Genomic DNA, 19261 nt, shown 5'->3' with positions numbered 1-19261 from the left:
CAAACAAACAAAAAACAAAACAAGAAACAGACGCTGTAATATCTTAGGTTAGATCTTAGGTTAGATACAGTACAGTGTCACTGTTCACTGTCAAAATAACCAATGACAATGTACTTTATTTATATATTTTTTTTATTTTTTAAAAGCACAGGGTCCTTTGTGAGGGAATGTAGGCCTATTATGTTATCTGTCGAACACGGAGACAGCCGAGGGAAATACAATTTGGCTTTGTTGGGGTTTAGCGCCATCTGCTGTTAAAACTCGTTTATTAATCTGCAACACTATACGGCCCGGATTCCTATAAATAAATAAAATAAAATAATAAATAAAACTATTGAAAATAAACTGTCTGAGCTCGAAAACAGCCGTCGGTTAGAGCAGAACCATTATAAACACGTTTTAGTTTTTGTTGATTTGGTTAGCCTTAAGTACAAACAACAACAAAATTAACAACAACAAAACAATAATATTAAAAAACAAACAATGAGATCAAGTGATATGCAAATAATTGTATATCAAGTAACGTACAATTGTAGTAGTTAGATTATTATTGTAATATTGTTGCAGAGTTTCATTTCGTATCATATTAACATTATTTAGAATATATAATCAATTCCAAGGTTAGTCATGGCCTGTAGGCCTAACTTCTGGCAACGTGACCTGACCTCCACAGACCTTTAAATGTTATATTCTAGAATACTGTATACAATGGCTTTACAATTAATTAATTTTTTTAACGCTTTTACGGATGACATGGTTACATATTTATGGGCTATCACAGCGCCAAGTGTAGCGAGCAAGGTATGTGATTTATACTTTTTATATTCTGTATTTTATATTTGTCTTTTTATTTAACCCTTGTAACCCTTGGGTCTGTCGTTTTGTCAAAAGAAAAGTTATATGCAAAATTGTTTTTTCAAGCTCATACTCATTGGCCTTGGCTCATTTTCTGTGAAGAACATATATCAGAACAAATTTTAATGACCACTCACTGTACACCGCCCCAACACACTTATATTACATACAGGGCTAACAAAAGAGTGGAAATTTTAGGTCCTGTGTAACTTCACTCTGTCCCCCTATTGTCTGGGCCTGCTACTAGTATGTGTATGTGTGTGTATGTGTGTGAGAGATTTTGTGAAATTGTGAGGGTAAGTGTGAGTTGTGTGCTTCTGCCCCTGCCATTCCCGCACAAGGTTGTAGCACTTTCATTCATAAATCTGATCTAACAAAGGAAAAGGACAAATATCAGCCATGCATGCTGTTTATATTGCTTGTAATTGTGATGAAGTAAACATCTGTTGAGTATTTTAACATAAGTTTTTTTAATTATGCTGAATTAAAAACCCAAAAATGCAGCGGACGAACACTGGCTGAGTAACGAAAATGTGAACACCATACAAGGGTTAAATGCACATTCGTTGAATATTTATATTTGTACAATACGCCCCCTGGTGTAAGGCGTCCTCCTCTTATTTAATTTTCCTTTTGCCCATAGATGGCACTAAATCGCAATAAACACATTAGTGAATGACTTCCCTCCTCTTATTTTCGACTTTTCATCCGCGCATCAATTGTTAGATTTTTTTAGATTGGACAAAGATACTAGTGTAGATTTGTGGGGTAACATTTTTTTTTAAATGACAAACTGGCATGTTGTTTCAGGTGTGATTTAATAATAATTGATTTTGTTTTATATAGGCTATTACATGACTGTAAATGACATTTTTAATTTAAAAGATCAAATTAATAACAATTTCTGTTGCAAAATTAACACAGAAACAATTACATATGAACTTAATTTGTTCAGATGTGGGCTGAATTTGCCCCATACAGGAAATCTTTATATTATTTTCAGTTTTATGTTACAACCAAAATATAATTTATTAATTCATACTCTAATGGCCTTGTCCTCTTAGTGCTAATAGCTCTATTCTGTCATTAAGTAATGCAAGAAGAAAGACAAGGCTATTATTGCTAGGACTAAAAAGTAACACATACTCCTAAGTTTCAAATATATAACGTGGGTATTGATTATCCTTATACTGCAAGGCAAAATCACATTATAATTGTAAATGACGGTCGCTTTTCTGTAAATCTGTTCTCCCTATTGTTGTAGCTCATTAGTCCTGTACAATTTACAATTTCAGCACCATGGTCAGTGCCTGTGTAATCTTCATATAGTTTTTTTCTACAGCGCTTTTACAATGTGCATTTGTCTGAAGGCCTTTTCACACAATGGACAATAACTACATCGATAAAGATAATTAAAAGTCGTTCTGAATGAAAAGATAGCAGAGTCCGCACCACAACTGTACCTATAAAAGCACACAAGAACGATATCGTTGAAATCACTTTCAAAACGGTTTTCCAGCTTGGAAACGATTAAAAATCTTCAACAGCCAACCAGAATCCATCCTGCTCTAAAAAGTTGGAGCATTTAAAGTGGCAGACGACTTGAACAGAATATTATTGTGCCTTCGTGTAGACCATAATATCCACCTAATTTAAAGGTACCTGAGCAATTTTTGTAAAACGCTTCTGACCGCAGTGTCAGACCGGGTCCCAAAACACACCTGTAGCTAATCAGCAGTAAGGGGCATGTCTTGTAAATTATAGAAAAAGAGAGCGCTTAATCTGAGTGCACAGGGCGGATATTAGCAGATCGACTAGATAGAGAGAACTGGAAGATAAAAAAGAAGAAAATATCGGAGGAACAAAACATTAACAAGAAGCCTTACGATCAGGCAAGAAGTTGGACCCGCGTAAATACTGGAGCAGCTTTCCAGCGGTGGAGAGCGGGAAAGACCCAAATCGGACGCCAAGGCTGCCTTGTTCCTTCTTGATTGGTCAGTAACTTCGATCTTGCTTTGTTTCACACAACAATCTGTGTTGGCTTTTGCTTTATTATGCTTGTGTGTCATCTTCACCTGTTTCCGCGATCGTCCTTATGCCAGGGGTGTCTAGGTACGTGTGGGGTGGAGATATATCTAAATATGGGAGAGGTCCCGTTGGGGTATGGGCGTGTTTGTTTTAGTGCTTTCAATTGAGCGGGTCCGGCCATTTGTAAATTTAATGTGTCTGGCGTCCCTGTCTTCCAGTTGTTTTTAGCTGTACAAAACAGCTTGCTTCTTGATGTTGCAAACTGGTGTGTCTTACCATATTATTTTAATGTATTATATTATGAACACACTGGTTTGTAGTGCAAACAGTTTTACAGTTTAGCTACAGCATTTTGTTATTTCCCTACAGCGGCTAATGAACCGGAAGTCTTGCACATTCACAGAAAAGGGCTTACTTCCGAGTTGGAAAAATAAGGTGGATTTGTATTGTTAGTTACCGTTCTTGTAATATACCATTCTTGTCATTAGAAGTAGAGGGATCAATGCAACTAAAAGTTAGTATCTCCACCATTTATCTATAAAAGAGCCTTAACTACTGTGAAAATATCAATTATCAGTTACATAGTAAAGCTACAATTACTAAATAAGTACCCTGCTGAAAAAACAAACAAACAATAGAACCACCACAGAAATTATAATGGTTTCCACTGCAAATACCATTACAAACATTACAAACCATCAACTTTTAACCATTAAAAGCATTTTAAAAATGGTTTTCTGTGTGCTGTTTTGAGACATATTCCATTAGGATTTATTGGTTTTAACAAGCCACCAAATAGAAGGTGACCAATTACCAGAAGAGACCAACAGGGTCCATTGCAGTCCCATTATATCCAGTAAAACCATTACAAATTTTGTGATGGTATCTATTTTTTTCAGCAGGCTATATTCTCTGTATCAAACAAAGAAAAAAATATTACTTCTATTTTTTTACTTATGAGGTTATTCATGAATATAAAATGGATGTTCTTATTTTCTGTGTATAATTGGATTTTGTTTTATCAGATCTTTCTTGTGTTGTTGTATGATTTATAACTAAACTTTTCCCACAGTTGCAAGCGGTTAGACATATTATGTGGGCTGTTATACATACTCTGTCCACAAGAGAGCGGCAAATATAACAAAATGCTGCACTTTCACAATTTTTTCAGAATCAAACCTAGTTGTTGCTTACATTATTTCACTTTCACATTAAGTGAATGAAGTGCTCTGTCAAAATATAAACTAAATAATCAGCAGTGTGTGCATCGCTTTGATTGCGAACTACAACTTTACACTTCGATCATACAGCTAGAATTGTCCAAAATAAGAAACTCCAGACTCTGACTCTCTTGTAATGCTCAGTGTTGACCAAAAGATGGAGATCTACCAATGATTTGAATTTTTTTATGAGAATTTTGCGTCCTGGCTGGACTTGGTGGGCGAATGAAAGCTTACAATCACTTTGCATCTGTATTTGTTACATTTTCCCAGTCTGTATGATATCCATGAACAGTATTTGTCAAATACTAGGCATTTTTTTAACAGTTTTTCACATACCGACTGTACCTACTAGCCACAGCACCTACTCAAACAGTCAGGCAGATAAGAAAATTACAAATGCCTGAATGAAAATGAACAAATGACAAATGAAATACAAAACGGCTGGTTGTCACTGAACGGCTCATGAGAAACTAGTGATGCACAGCACTAGTCATATAAAACACCTGTAAATAATCATTTAGGCTATATTAATGCATATTGACACTTTGATCTTAATTAAAAGCTGTAAAATAACTCTTCCTTTTTTGCATAGAGACTTGCTTCAAGCCTGCAGTCCAGATGGCATGTGGCTTTAGCGTTGCTTGCTAGTATGGCAGCACATGAATGATGCAGTGACTTGTCCTGGCAACAAAATTGATCCCACAACAGATGCACTGATGGGAAATGAGGAAATAAGCATGCTTATTTTCTTGTTTTCTATATTTTGCTATTTAAAATGAATAATGGCCTTTTTTTCATCCCCTCTCTTTTTGCCAAATACTTTGTTTACAAGTTTTCATGCATGCTTAGGATTTTTTTTTTCTCTCTGAGCAAAATATGTAGATTCCTCACATGATTAGTGGCACCAGTTAATAAGTGCACTTGTCTGAGGAGGGATGCTGACTTGAAATGTTACAGTAGAGGTTTTAAAAATAACTCTGGTCTCTGGTTTCTGCAGCTGTCACCATAGTTAATTCCTGCTCCTTGTATCTCTCTGAGGACGGTCTGTGAACCCTAACAAGTCCTGGTGTACTGGATAGCTTGTAGATTCATTCATCACGACCAGAAAACATCCTGTTATAAAGGAAAGGCCACTGAGAAGCGTAAAGTCCCTCATGGACAGTACATTAGGGCAATTATTGTGGGTTTTGACTTTAATATTTTTGATCTTTGAATATATTCAAAGATTCTTATCAATGGAATCTATTCTTTGAACAGAACACTTCTATGCAATCCTGCTTTCAAATTATGAATATATTCAAAGTAGATTCAAATTACGGTTCATTGTAGAATGACCTGATACTAGCTTTTCTTTACAGTCTCTGCAAAGATAGATACTCGGCTACTTTTCATTTGTATTTCTTTCTGTATCCATAATTTGAAGCTTATATTGCAATGTGAAACAGATCCTGGTTAAGGTGTGTTAAACCCTCGTGCAACCCAGTAATCCTGGTTGAGGAGCAGCGGATGCAGACTGAGCCGCTGAATCTCTGCCCTCTTCTTTATTATCCCCGTCCCACACGCTGAACACGTCGGGTCTTTAGATGAGACCGGGTGCTAATGAGGCTAAAGCGGCCTCTTCCGTGGGGATCTGAGTGAAGAACACTCACTAGGGCACGAAGGCTTTGTCTCATTCTTCTGACATTGGAGTGAAATAGCTTCAATAAATTCAGTCCCTAGATTTTAAAGCTTACAGGAGGAACTAAGAAGCAGTTGAGAAAGTTCACTTTCCCAGGCTGGCATGGATTCAAACTAATTTGCATAAAAATGTTAATTTTATCAATATGATATTAATGATAAGATAAATAGATATTTTAATTTTATATTAAAATTGGAGTCAGCACAATGTACAATAGGAAGGGTGCAGGTGGTGTATGATAGACACGGGTTGTGGCAGATGAAATAGAGAGGCCGCAGGTGTGTGATTGATGGCAGGCCAGGGGGTGGACAAAAGGAATGGAAAATGTTAGTGCTTTTAACAAGGAAAAAAAAGCATAGGTTATGCATTGTGCAATGCAATTCATTGTGTGTGTGTGTGTGTGTGCATATATATGTATGTAAAATACAGAATATATGTAATACATTTGCAAAATTAATCAAATGTCACAGTAAAGACATTTATGATGTTATTTCAAATATATAAAAAAATAAACACTGTTCCTTTGAACTTTCTTTTCATCAAAGAATAGGCAAAAAAAAAAATTCAGTTTCCACAAAAATATTAAGCAGCACAACTGTTTTAATCATTAAAAAAATGTCTTGAGCAGCAAATCAGCATATTAGAATGATTTCTGAAGGATCACGTGACACTGAAGACTGGAGTAATGCTGCTGCGAATTCAGCTTTGTCACCACAGAAATACATTTTAAAGTATATTAAAATAGAAATAAACATTAGGTCACACTTTATTTTAATGTCCAGTTCTCACTTATTTTACTGTAAACTATGACTTTTGCCTCAATAAACTCCGAATTACTCCTGATCAATAGTCATTATGGTAGTTGTTAAGTTTAGATTAATTAGATTGTGTAGGATTTAGGATGTAGAATATGGTCATGCATTAATATGTGCTTTATTAGTAGTAATAAACAGCCAATATGATAGTAATATGCTTGCTAATGAGCAACTACACTGTAAAAAACAATTCGTTGAGTCAACTTAAAATAATTTTAAGTTCAGTCAACTCAAAAAAAGTTTATTCAACTTGAAATGTTAAATTATACTAAGTGACACCTTAAATATTTGAGTTGAATCAACTTAAAATTTTAAGGCAGCTGGGTTACTTACCCATCTGTAAAGTTTAGAAAACACAAATATCTAAGTTGTTACTTAGTACAACTTAACATTTCAAGTTGACTAAACTTATTTTTAAGGCAGCAGGATAACAAATTATTTTAAGCTGACTCAACAAATTGTTTTTTATTTTTTACAGTGTAGTGAGAATTTATCTCTAAACTAAAGTGTTACCAAACATTTTAAATTGAAATAATATTTCACAATATTACGGTTTTACTGTGCTTTTGAATAAAAATAAATGTAGCCTTGGTGAGCATGAAAGAGTTTTTTCAAAAACATTTACTGAACCCAAACATTTTAACAGTAGTGTGTATATGATGTATAGCCCTCTTTCTGCCTTATTTTATTTACTATACACAGATTATTTATGGGAACACTGGGGCATCAGGCCAAATATTTGTTACAAACGTCAAACATTGAAAGTATGAATACATAAACTCTTTGCTATCTTGAATAGTCAACATATAATTCATAACCATTTGTGACCCTGGACAACAAAACTAGTCTTAAGTCGCACGGGTATATTTGTAGCAATAGCCACAAATATATTATATGGGTCAAAATTGTAAATTTTTATTTTATGCCAAAAATCATTCGGATATTAAGTAAAGATCATGTTTCATGAAGATATTTTGTACATTTCCTACCACAAATATATCAAAACGTAATTTTTGATTAGTAATATGCATTGCTAAGAACTTGATTTAGACAACTTTAAAGGTTTTTCTCAATATTTTGATTTTTTTTGCACCCTCAGATTCCAGATTTTTAAGTAGCTGTTTCTAAGCCAAAATATTGCCCTATCTTAACAAACCATACATCAATGGAAAGCTTATTTATTCAAATACACTTAGGACAGGGTTTTGTGGTCCAGGGTCACATTTTTCTGAGTTAGAAAAGTTATAACATGCTGTTGTAGTGACATAGGTATTTGCTTTTGAGCACAGGATAAATGGTTAGTTCACCCAAAAAAGAAAATTCTATCATTAATTACTCACCCTCATGTCATTACAAACCTTTAAGAACTTTGTTCATCTTCAGAACACAAATTAAGATATTTAAGAACAGCAACGCAACTGACACATTCAAGGCCCAGAAAGGTAGTAAGGACATCATTAAAATAGTCCATGTGACATTAGTGGTTCAACTGTAATTTTATGAAGATATGAGCACAAAAAGTATTCTCGTAGCTTCATTACATTAAGGTTTATTATTAAGGTAACATTAAGGTAACAATGTCTTTACTACCTTTTTGGGCCTTGAACGTATCAGTTGCGTTGCTGTCCGGGGTCAGAAAGCTCTCGGGTTTCATCAAAAATACCTTAATTTGTCTTCCGAAGATGAACGGAGGTCTTACAGGTTTGGAACAACATGAGGGTGAGCAATTAATGACTTAATTTTTATTTTTGGGTGAACTATCTCTTTAACTCAGGATAGTGGTTGATCCTTTAAATTCTGCATCATGCAGTGCAGAGACGATGGAGGACTAGAAATTATTTTATTTCCCACACAGAGCCGTCCAGGCTTGTCTCGGTGAGAGAGACGCGGAGGACATCAAAGGTGTTTCCAGTTTGTCTCACCTTATGAGTTTATGCTTTGTCACTCATTTAACTCTCACGATAAGCTTCAGTGAAGCACGACCAGCTCTGCAGTGAGCAGTGACAGACAGCACTAAACATTCCAAGCAATGGGGAACGGGACAGCTGCGGGGACTAGAACAGAAAGAGAAAAAGAACTCACTTGGTTTTGCAACGTGTGACTGCTAAAGCATTTGAGTTTTACTGCATGAAAACATCTAAATGCATAGCTTTTGCTTCTTCACTTTGTCACCTTTCTTCCTGAGTCACCTCTCCGGCATCCTTCTCTCTTTTCTTTTTTTTCTTCTTGCTTCTTCATCTCACTCTTCCCTCTATCATCTGTTAGGCGAACAGTATCCGCCAGGTTTGTGAGCCTCTTTTGTCTCGGAGCAGGAGATGTTGGCGCAGCCGGATCATGTTTCAAACTTTCATTTCCTGAAATGTTTGAGGGAACATCCAGGGTTTTATCAGTGCCCGTTACACTGAGCGAGAGGAGGGGAGGAAGGGGGAAGGAGCTCGAGTTACCTGGCCAGTCACTTAGCCATCAATGAACAAACGACTCTCTCTTTGAGGCTGAGATCGGGGGGGGCTCATACAGGCCCCCTCCATTACGATTAATTTTTGCTTGGACACACACATGCAAAATGTATAGTGCTCATACTGTATTTACAATATATGCTTGAGTTAGAAATTTCAGAGCAGCAGGTCAAGGTCAAAACTAATGTGTTTAATATTGTGTGTGAACCCAGTATGAACTAGCAAGAAGCCACATGATATCTTAATGGGATAGTTCACCTAAAAATGCAGATTTTGTCATCATTACTCACTGTCATGTTATTCCAAACCAGTTTGACTTTTTTTTTTTCTTGTGAAACACACACTCAGAAAAAGATGTTTGAAAGAATGTCGAAGAACTATTGTTGTCATTACATTGAAAGTCAATGGGGTCATCATACAGGTTTGAAACAAGGGTGAGTAAATGTAATTTTTGGTGAACTGTCCCTTTAAATTCAGTGCAGATTGAAAATGATTGACCTTCTCTCCTGGATGCAGATCAAGATGTTATGACAGGGTATCTGTCAGCGCTGGTCACCTGTGAGTCTCCTCCCACAGTGCCCCTCTTCACCTCTGTAATTGTGCGTGTCTTCACCTCTGCACTCCTCAGGAAGGATCTCCTTTCTGTGTTTGTCAACTCTGCTTCAAAAACCCAGTGTGGAAATGTCCAGTGTGAAAAGATAGCTTGGTTTGTTCAGCTTAGAGCTTCAGAATATGTGTGTAAACAAAGGTTATTCTCCCTCACCTTGAATGATCTCAGTCTTGGTGAGACTTTCTGAGATCAGTATCTGTATCTCTGAGTTTTTTATAATTTCCACTAGAATGCATAATACTTGAATTCTTTTCATGATATGGCTGACAACAGAAACAAATGGCTGATATGAAAAAGTCTATGCTTATATGCTATAGCTAAATATGTTCAGATTAAAACAGTAAAACCTAAAATCAATCGCTTTAAATTCTACAAGTAAATTTAGGCATCACAACATTATAATGTACAGAATAAAAAATTGATATTCATTTTGTGATTTGCTAAAAAGTACATTTAACAGTGTTGTATATAACATTTAATATTTATTATAAATATAAATGTTTTTGCTCTTTAACGAAATGGACAAAGGCTGTGTTTTATTTGACGCCTGGAGTGCACACAAGGCTGTCGGCGCCAAACAGTAAGATTTTTGTTTTTAAACAAGTATCTTCTGCTCACCAAGTCTGCATTTATTTGATCCAAAGTACGGCAAAAACAGTACAATTTTGAAATATTTTTACTATTTAAAATAACTGTTTTCTATTTGAATATATTTTAAAATGTATTTTATTCCCGCATCAAAGCTAAATTTTCAGCATCATAACTCTCAGTCTCAGTGTCGGTGATCAGTGTCACATGATCTATCAGAAATCATTCTAATATGCTGATTTGCTGTTCAAGAAACATTTATTCTTATTATTATTATCAATATTTAAAACTGTTGAGTAGATCAGCATTTATCTGAAAGGAAAAGCTTTTGTCACATTATATACCACTCAAAAGCTTGTCAGGATTTTTTATTTTTATTTTGGGGGGGGTAGGGGGGGTTATAGAAATTAATACTTTTACTTAACAAGGACGCTTTAAATTGATCAGAAGTGATGATAAAGACATTTATAATGTTACAAAAGATTTCTATTTCAGATAAATTCTAAATAAATTTCAGATAAGTTCTTCTGAACATTCTATTTATCAAAGAAACCTGAAAAATTCTACTCGGCTGTTTTCAACACAATAATAATGTTTTTTAGCAGCAAATCATTATATTAGAATGATTTCTGAATGATCATGTGACTGGCTTTGAATCACAGGAATAAATTCTATTTTAGAATATATTTAAATAGAAAACATTTTTTTAAAATAGTAAAAATATTCCAAAATGTACTTTGTAACAAATACTACTGCTGTACTTTGGAACAAATAAATTCAGGCTTGGTGAGCAGAAGAGACTTCTTTAAAAACATTAAAAATCTTACTGCTCAAAAATGTTTGACTGGTAGCTTACATCAGAAACAGTACATCTGTAAAGTATTATTAGTTTAAAACTGTTTTTTAAAATGTAATTCATTCTTGTGATGACAGAATTGAATTTTCAGCATCATTACTTAAATTTTCAGTGTCACATGATCCTTCAGAAATCTAATATGCTCATTTGGTGCTTAAAAACATTTATTATTATTATTGAGGTTGAAAACAGCTGTGCCGCTTAATATTTATGTGGAAACCATTATACATTTTTTTAGGATTTATTTGATGAATAGAAAGTTCAAAAGAACAGATTGTTATTATTATTTTTTTTTTATTTGTTGTTATACATTTGTCTGTAAGGTCTATAATGTCTCTAAATGTAAATGTAAAAATGTAAATGTTCAGTTTTAATCAGTATGCTGGCCCCAAACCTTTAAACAGTGGTTTGTGTATATTATCATTTCTAGATTATTCCCAGTGTTGGTAATCTAAGTACAGTGGTGGCTGTGCTTTAAAATGACATTATTATAATCTTAATTCAAGTGATGAAAGATTTTATAAGTCTGGCAGTAATCAGTGTCGAGTCCTATTGTAAGGTTATCCCCAGTCTAAAATTATGATTAACAGTTGAAAACATTTGTTAGAAATGTAGAAAAGTAACATTACTAATAAAGTAATTCAAATAGTTACACTTGGAATCTATAAGTTATTACATTTCCAAAGTAACCAAATATTACCATCCATATTTAGCATCTGTGTAATATTTTTTCTTTCTTTTTCTCTGTGTAATGTAAGACAGGCCTCTCATAGTCTGGAAGACTTGAGGAAGGCAATGAGCAGTAGTTTGTATGTGTGAATGTGGCTGTTTACATCTACACGTCCATTTATATGAGGCTGTGCATTCTACGCGTCGGCTCCTCCATGGTCATCACCCTTAAATACCTGCTCTATGAACCCTGGAGCGACTGACGCCAGGCTCACAGCGAGTCTGTGAAAAACCCCTGCCCTCTTAGTCTTCAGACGCTGCTGATGGAGGACTCCCTGCCTGGGTGACAACTGCCTCCACTCGTTTATCAGTGAGGCTTGGCTTTGAAACCTGAGCCTCTGTGACCGTTTGGAAGTAATCCGTTACCCAGCTCCGCAGAACAGACCATGACCATCGAGGGTGCTGGGAAAGCGTGTGACCCTCGACTTTTTACAGATAAAAGCGTGAAGTAATGCCAAATTGATGGAGTAATATTGCTGTCATTTTGACAAATCTATAAAAGACCAGAAGAGGAAGCTCATCTAAAATCAGCTGTAATTCTGGTATACAGAGAGATGACGCACGGGCAGGTGTGTGGCACAGGCTTTTATGACGTGTGTTTGCTCGACTGCTTGTCAATGCATAAGGGAACGTGGCATTTGTTTGTTCATAAGTGATGCTTTTTTTCTGACCTCCTACTTTGAAAATTAGTTCCCTGTATTGTACCACGTGACATGCTGTAAGTGTACCGTTTGTCTGAAGCTCTGATTATGTTTTTTCCAGACCTTCCTACATAAGATAATTACAGCAATTATAATTGTATTGTTAATATAAACATTAATGTCATGTTTTTTAACCGAACACAATGCTGGTCAGTCGACAGTCAGACAAACACACAGTCACTGTGGTGATGCCATTAGTCATAACTTCCTGTAAGGTGATACAGCGTACAGCACTGGGCTCGTTCATCTCACTTCGTTCTTTGTTTAGTTTGTTTCGGGAAGAATGAACAAAACCAAAACCAAAATCTTTTAAAAGCTGTCCACTAATTTAGAATTATGAATTCTGTCAAGTCATTCCAAACCTGTATGATTTTCTTTTTTCTGTGGCACACTTTTTTTTTTTTTTCATTTGATTGTCTATGCAATGTTGATTTGGACCCCATTGACTTTTACCGTATGGGCAAACACAACAAAAACAATCTTCAAAATATCTTTTTTTTTTGTTCCACAGAAGAAAGAAGGCCATACAGGTTTGGACATCAGGGTGGATAAATGATGATGAAATTGTATTTATTTTTGATTTTTTGAAATGGAATATGAAAATAGGGTAACGCTTTATTTTAGTGTTATTGTAACACATGTACTTATTATAGTAAGGACTGTCAATTATGCATAATTACTAACCCTAATTACAACTAACCCTAAACTAAACCCTAAACTAATCCCAATAGTAAGTATGTTAACTAATATGTGACCCTGCACAACAAAACCGGGTATATTTGTAGCAGTAGCCAAAAATACATTACATGTGTGTCAAAATGATCAATTTTTCTTTTACTTCATTTGGACAACTTTAAAGGTGATTTTCCCATTTTACTGATTTTTTCCACCCTCAGATTCCAGATTTTCAAATAGTTTTATCTCAGCCAAATATTGTCCTTTCCCTAATAAACCATACATCAGTGGACAGCTTATTTATTAAAAAAATTGACACTTATGATTGGTTTTGTGGTCCAGGGTCACATACTCAGTTACACTGTAACAAGGACACCTTATAATAAAGTGTAACTGAAAATAGAATATTATTTAATAATACTGATAGATAATATCTATCTTCTTTGATTTATGATTTGCTGAGTTTTTAGAGTTCACTACAGTTATACAGAGATTCTCAGCATTTCTCCAAGGCCGTATTCTTTGACGACACAACCATATGGAAAACTACTTTCACATATTATTGCAAATGCTCAACCGTTCCTGAGCACTCCAGTGATTTATTATAAGCTGTTAACACAAACTAACATTTGCCTCCGACACAGAACCGTCTTAATCTTCTAAATTCTATGGTTCATTTAAACAGTTTATGTCTACCTTTTCTCAACCATCTGTATGTTCATTTGTCATTTATATGTGCTGTAGCCACACAGATATTTCAAAAACGTTTCAGTCTGTCCCGGTTCCAAACGTTTTGTCTAGTGTGTATGTTGTTTGTTTGTCCCATCCTGTAATCCCATGATGCCTCACTGAGCCGAACCTCGAGGCGAGGGATGACCTGGGCTCAGGTGACAAAAGGTAATACAGGGAAGGGCAGGGAGCCCTGAAGCCCACCTGTTCTCCCTTTACCCCCCTTAACAACTCCCAAAAGTCTCAACTATTATCTGTGAAGAAAATGGCACTCAGTCATTCCCCCTCCTAAACCCCACAAAGGCTGCTCACATTACCGCCGAACCCTTTTCTTCCCACATGAGAAACACTCTATTTGTCTCATTCACATTCAGCACAGGCCTCTGCTTTGTGTGCTCACCTTGGTTTACAGTGCTGTAGAGCTCGCGCTCCGACAGGGAATGAGGGACTGGAAACCTGAACCCTTTAAAAAGCAGCCTCGGCTCACTAGAGCTCCAAAAACACTCTTTCCCAACCTGGCGACAAAATAACAGCAAACCTAGTTTTAAAAGTTCAAAATTATTAATATTTCACTTTTTGTGCTCGACTCTAAATGGTGGCATATTGAATAAAGCTGTACAGTGCACCAAGGTAAATTTAGTTCTGTTTGAGTTCTGTATTCAGTACTTAACATTTATTAAAGGGATAGTTCACCCAGAATTGACAATTCTGTCATTACTGACTCTCTCAAGACCTACAAAACCTGCATGACTTTCTTTCTTCTGTGGAACACAAAAGAAGATATTCTTAAGACTGTTGAGGTCATAAATGACATTGGACCAAATGGTTTTCACTGTATGGATAAAAAAATATCTTCTTTTGTGTTTCACATAAAGGAGTAGTTTTGGAACAACATGAGGGTGAGTAAAGAATGACAGAATTTTATTTGTTGGGTGAAATATTATCACTAGCATTTTTAGAAATGTGAATTAGGTTGTATTTGTTAAGAGCACAAGGTCTCTAATAATGTTGTGTAGTATTTTCACATTTTTAAATATTTAAAAATATGAGTTCTCATATAAACCATGTTTAAATTTCTCCAAATAGCGTTTCAGTAAAATACATTTTCGACCTTGTGTTGACCGAAGTAATCCTAGCTTACTTTACTGTGCATACACTCGTAATTGACATTAAAAAAGGTTGGATTGTAAGTATTTATACGATTATTCCATTTTCTCTAAACCAATAACTAATTAATTTTAGAAATACCTTTATCTGTCTATCTATCTATCTATCTATCTATCTATCTATCTATATATATATATATATACGAAATAATATATTAATTTTAGAAAGTCTGAGTAATTCGTTAATATGATTATCTAATCATTAAAACAAAATAGGCTAAAGGCAATGTAGATTATATAGATTATAAACGAAAAAAAAGCTACCCGCACGGCTGTCAACAAATGTTGCATTCAGTGTCAAAATTGCACGTTTTGGTACCCTAGGGGCAGAATTGAAGTTTCCCCTCTATGGGCGGTTCTGGGCCTCCAGTGCTCTACAATGCGAACCTAGCGCAAGCAACTGGTTCCGATTAGCGACCGGAAATCCTCGGTACTCTCTGTTAAAAACAATTACCCTGACATGCGTGCGTGGAAGATGGGTGGGAGGCTGCCTGGGTTACTCAACATTTAGCTGGCCTAACGATCAGGGGTCCTTGTAAAGTCTTTGCTATGATCTGACCACATTTTAAATGTCAATTAGGCTTATGTAGTTAATCTGCAAGGGTTAAAATCAGTGGAGGACATGTTGCTTTTGTTGTTGTTTTTTATTATTATTATTATTAATGCTGTTGTTGTCTGAATACCATTATGAGATAACAACATGCAGTCTGCTGACCGCAAAACCCATGTTTGCGTTTTTGCTCAAAAGAAAGTTATGAATGAAGCCACGTGAGTTTGCCTCCCGCAGCTGGTACGTCTTCTCTTTGGCCCAGAACCACCAGAACAAACATTGGGAGAGCGCAAAGTAAACACCCCACTACAAACCTAACGATGCACTGCGACCACAAAAGCAACACGCGCCTCCTGAGGCTAAAGGAAAATCAACAACTCCCCGCTTTTTGTTGACCCACATTATTAAGAGGACGTTTGTGACATGGGTGCATTAGATGAGCTGGATGAATTAGCCGCCCTGTTATAAGAAAATTAAAATTAATAGCATCGTGAAATAGGTAATTTTTGGTAGAATACTTTTATTAAATCGTTTTTTATTAGTTATTTAATCATTTCTATTGGTTTGTGTCCTTTGTCATTTTTACGCAAACTAACAAATTAAAAAACGAATTGTTTGATATTCGATTTAATATTTAGGTTTGATCTGGGATGAACAAAGGAGAGGAAAAAAACGTAGTTTTATTATACAATGATTGCCAATAGGATTTAGTTGTTGTTGTTGTTTTTAAAGAAATGTATGTACTTTTGAAGAGTGTATAATTTTCAGTTGTCTAAGATGATGAGCGAGGATATTTTCGACTGATACATGAAGTGAATTTTCACCTTTAATTAAAACTGTTTTTCTTATTTAAATGTGATGGTGTAACCTATTATATTTTGAATTATTTACAGGTTATATTATAATGCAAAGACCTGACGCTTCATCATAAATATTTTCACCATACCTTTGTCAAACAGATTTATGACGAAAATTACCACCCCGAAATTATATATAAATAGAAATATGAGTTTTCCACTAATCCAGTTTAGGATTTTATTGGTGCAAAACAGAATGATGAAATGCTAGACGAACGTCTTATTAGTTTGAAGAAAAGAATCGTTTTATTAACTGCTTTTGGTTTGTCTTCTGACCAGTTTAACGACTTGGCAAATGTCAGTCCGTAATAGTCTACCACGGTAAAGCGTACCACTGAGTATTTCTCTGAAAACCAGAGAAGAATTAAGGATTTTTACTTAGATTTATACTGTTCATTTTCCCTTATATATATATATACAGTAAAAGTGGCAGATCTCAGTCTATATTTGGTACAAAATAAACAAAAATAAATAAAAGCTCAGTCGTAATCACTTAAGAACCGAGGTCCACTAGGCTTGAAGTTAAAGGTCCCAGTAATGAATCCTGAAGCTGATGTGGGTGTCCTTGCATGCCGTGTACCGACTGTGCGGCGCCGAGGCCGGTCATGGAGTACGCGGACGCGCCGGGGTGGCTCATATTACCCTGGAGCAGGAGCACGGAGTTCTGGTCAGGACTCTGCGGGGGCGAGAATTCGTCCTCCGAGCTTGACATGAGGGACTTCCCGCCGTCCAGCGGTGACAGCTGGTTCTGTTTGTTAGCGCCTGTGTTGCTGTTCTCGCTGTTCTCTCTGTCAAAAGATAACGAGATCAGGGTTAACGTTACATTGTGGATAAAATATGCTGTGCAAAATATAAAACCGTAGTTTTCGTAACTCTAATTACGGTCGTGATTTTCACACATTCAGATTCAAAAATTGGCCATCGAAATAAAAGTAGCCTAATAATTTTCATTTGAATGATCTGAAAATATTGGTGTTTCATTTTTAATCTGGTTTCACTTGAATTCCCTTCATTCTGACTGTTGACTAATTAAAAATGTAAAAACAAAATGTAAATATAATAAAGTAAAAAAAATCAGGTGCTTCACCTGGTAACAAATATAATAAAAAATACTGGAATCAATTTGATTTTATTGGTTACACCAAAAAATATAGTTTGTAAAATTTAGATAAAACAAACAAACAAAAAATCCTTAAGGTAACAACTGCATGTTTTTACAGTGAAACGATGTTGATCTCTATTTTGGTTTTTCTAAAATAAAGCAGCGCACTTGAAATCCAAATAAATGTGTCAACAACAGCATCATCAGCACTGCAACAGCCGTCAGCTGTGAACTAACTGTTATGAAACGCATTATTTAGGCCTATTTTGTTTTCAGGTGACTGAGGTTACCTTTCTTTTGCCTCTGCTGCGCGATCCCTCTGCCGTCTGTTTTTAAACCAGTTGCTCACTTGTGTGGTGGTCAGCCCTGTGGCCTCGGCCAGCTCCCTCTTTTCCCGAGGAGATGGATAAGGGTTGTGCGTGTACCACTCCCGCAGCACCCCGCGGGATTTCTCCTTAAAACAGTAGCTGGTCTCCTCGCCGTCCCATATTGTGCGTGGCAGAGGAAATTTCCTCCGCACTCGATATTTCCCCACCGCTCCCAGCGGTCGCCCCCTCAGCTTCTCAGCCTCAATATAATGGGCCTTAAGCCACAGCTGCTGCAGCTTCGGATGGTTGTGCGGAGAGAACTGGTGACTCTCTAGTATCTTATAAAGTTCCCTGAAGTTTCCACGGTGAAAGGCGACGACAGCCTTAGCTTTGAGGACGCTCTCGTTCTTGTGCAGATGGTCGCAAGCCGGAAGAGACCACAGAAAACGGCCGAGACGCTCAAGGTTCCCCCCTTGTTGCAGCACCTCACACACACACGCGACTTGCTCCTGAGTAAACCCGAAAGACGGCAACATTGACATGACGTCTGACTCCCGCTACCAAACCGCTCTCCTCTAGATGCTGTGAAGGCAGCGGAATGGGAGACACCCCGTTTGCCTTCGTTTAATGAGAGCGATTAGGTCGCTCGGCAAGATTTTTGGGCTTGGAGATGTCCTCTGTGCGCGCCGTGAAGTTTTGGGTGTTTGTTGGAGACAGTTTGCTCACTATCGACTCATGTCGCGCTAAAAGAGCACTGCGCGACTGCTGATTGGCTCTCCGGCTGCCCTATCCCCAGCAGCAGTGCGGAGAGAACTCTGCTTCCATTTCCTCCCACGGGGACTCGGTGGTCTGAAACTGGATCCCCCGTCTCCAGTTCTACCTGAGGGAGCCGGGCACCTCGATACTAATCAATTATAGCAACTGTCTGAAGGCAGCGTTCACTCTTATTGCACCCAAAGCCATTGCATGCTTCTGCGGCACTTCTTTTTTTATTCTAACATAATTTTAATGCACGGTGTTTTCTAAGTGAAACATGTCAAATGAACTGCATTGTCTTCATTTATTAAAAAGGCTTTCCTCAATTGCAAATTAATTATTAGGTAGACAATTCTCATACGCAGTTATTTTCACTCTGTTTAGCTTGTGCCATTGTCAAGGGCACACGCTGTGCGCAAGGTCTAGATGCGCGCAGAGATATTTGGAGTTCCATTAAAAACAATCAGCCTCTCAAGCTGGTAAGATAACCTTATGGTAGTCACTAGATAAGTAGCGCCCCCGGCTTTTCAAACTGTTCGACCGAACGTGCAAGGCCGGCAAAATCTCTGAAATGGCGCT

The 19261-nt window shown here is 36.5% G+C and overlaps 1 protein-coding gene across 1 annotated transcript; it reads right to left on the bottom strand.

Moving 5' to 3' along the window:
- Positions 1-16680: 16680 nt before the first annotated feature.
- six1b (SIX homeobox 1b) lies at positions 16681-18743 on the bottom strand. Its single transcript, XM_051138465.1, has 2 exons — positions 17909-18743; positions 16681-17304 (listed from the first exon to the last, which is right to left on the bottom strand). The coding sequence occupies exons 1-2, from the start codon at positions 18466-18468 to the stop codon at positions 17010-17012; spliced, it is 855 nt and encodes a 284-aa protein (XP_050994422.1). The 5' UTR covers positions 18469-18743; the 3' UTR covers positions 16681-17009.
- Between the last annotated feature and the right edge of the window lie 518 nt (positions 18744-19261).

Source organism: Labeo rohita, chromosome 20 (genome assembly GCF_022985175.1).
Source record: "Labeo rohita strain BAU-BD-2019 chromosome 20, IGBB_LRoh.1.0, whole genome shotgun sequence".
Classification (NCBI taxonomy): Eukaryota; Metazoa; Chordata; class Actinopteri; order Cypriniformes; family Cyprinidae; genus Labeo; species Labeo rohita.
Note: the sequence above shows the minus strand (reverse complement) of the source record. Positions and strands in the feature narration are given on the sequence as shown.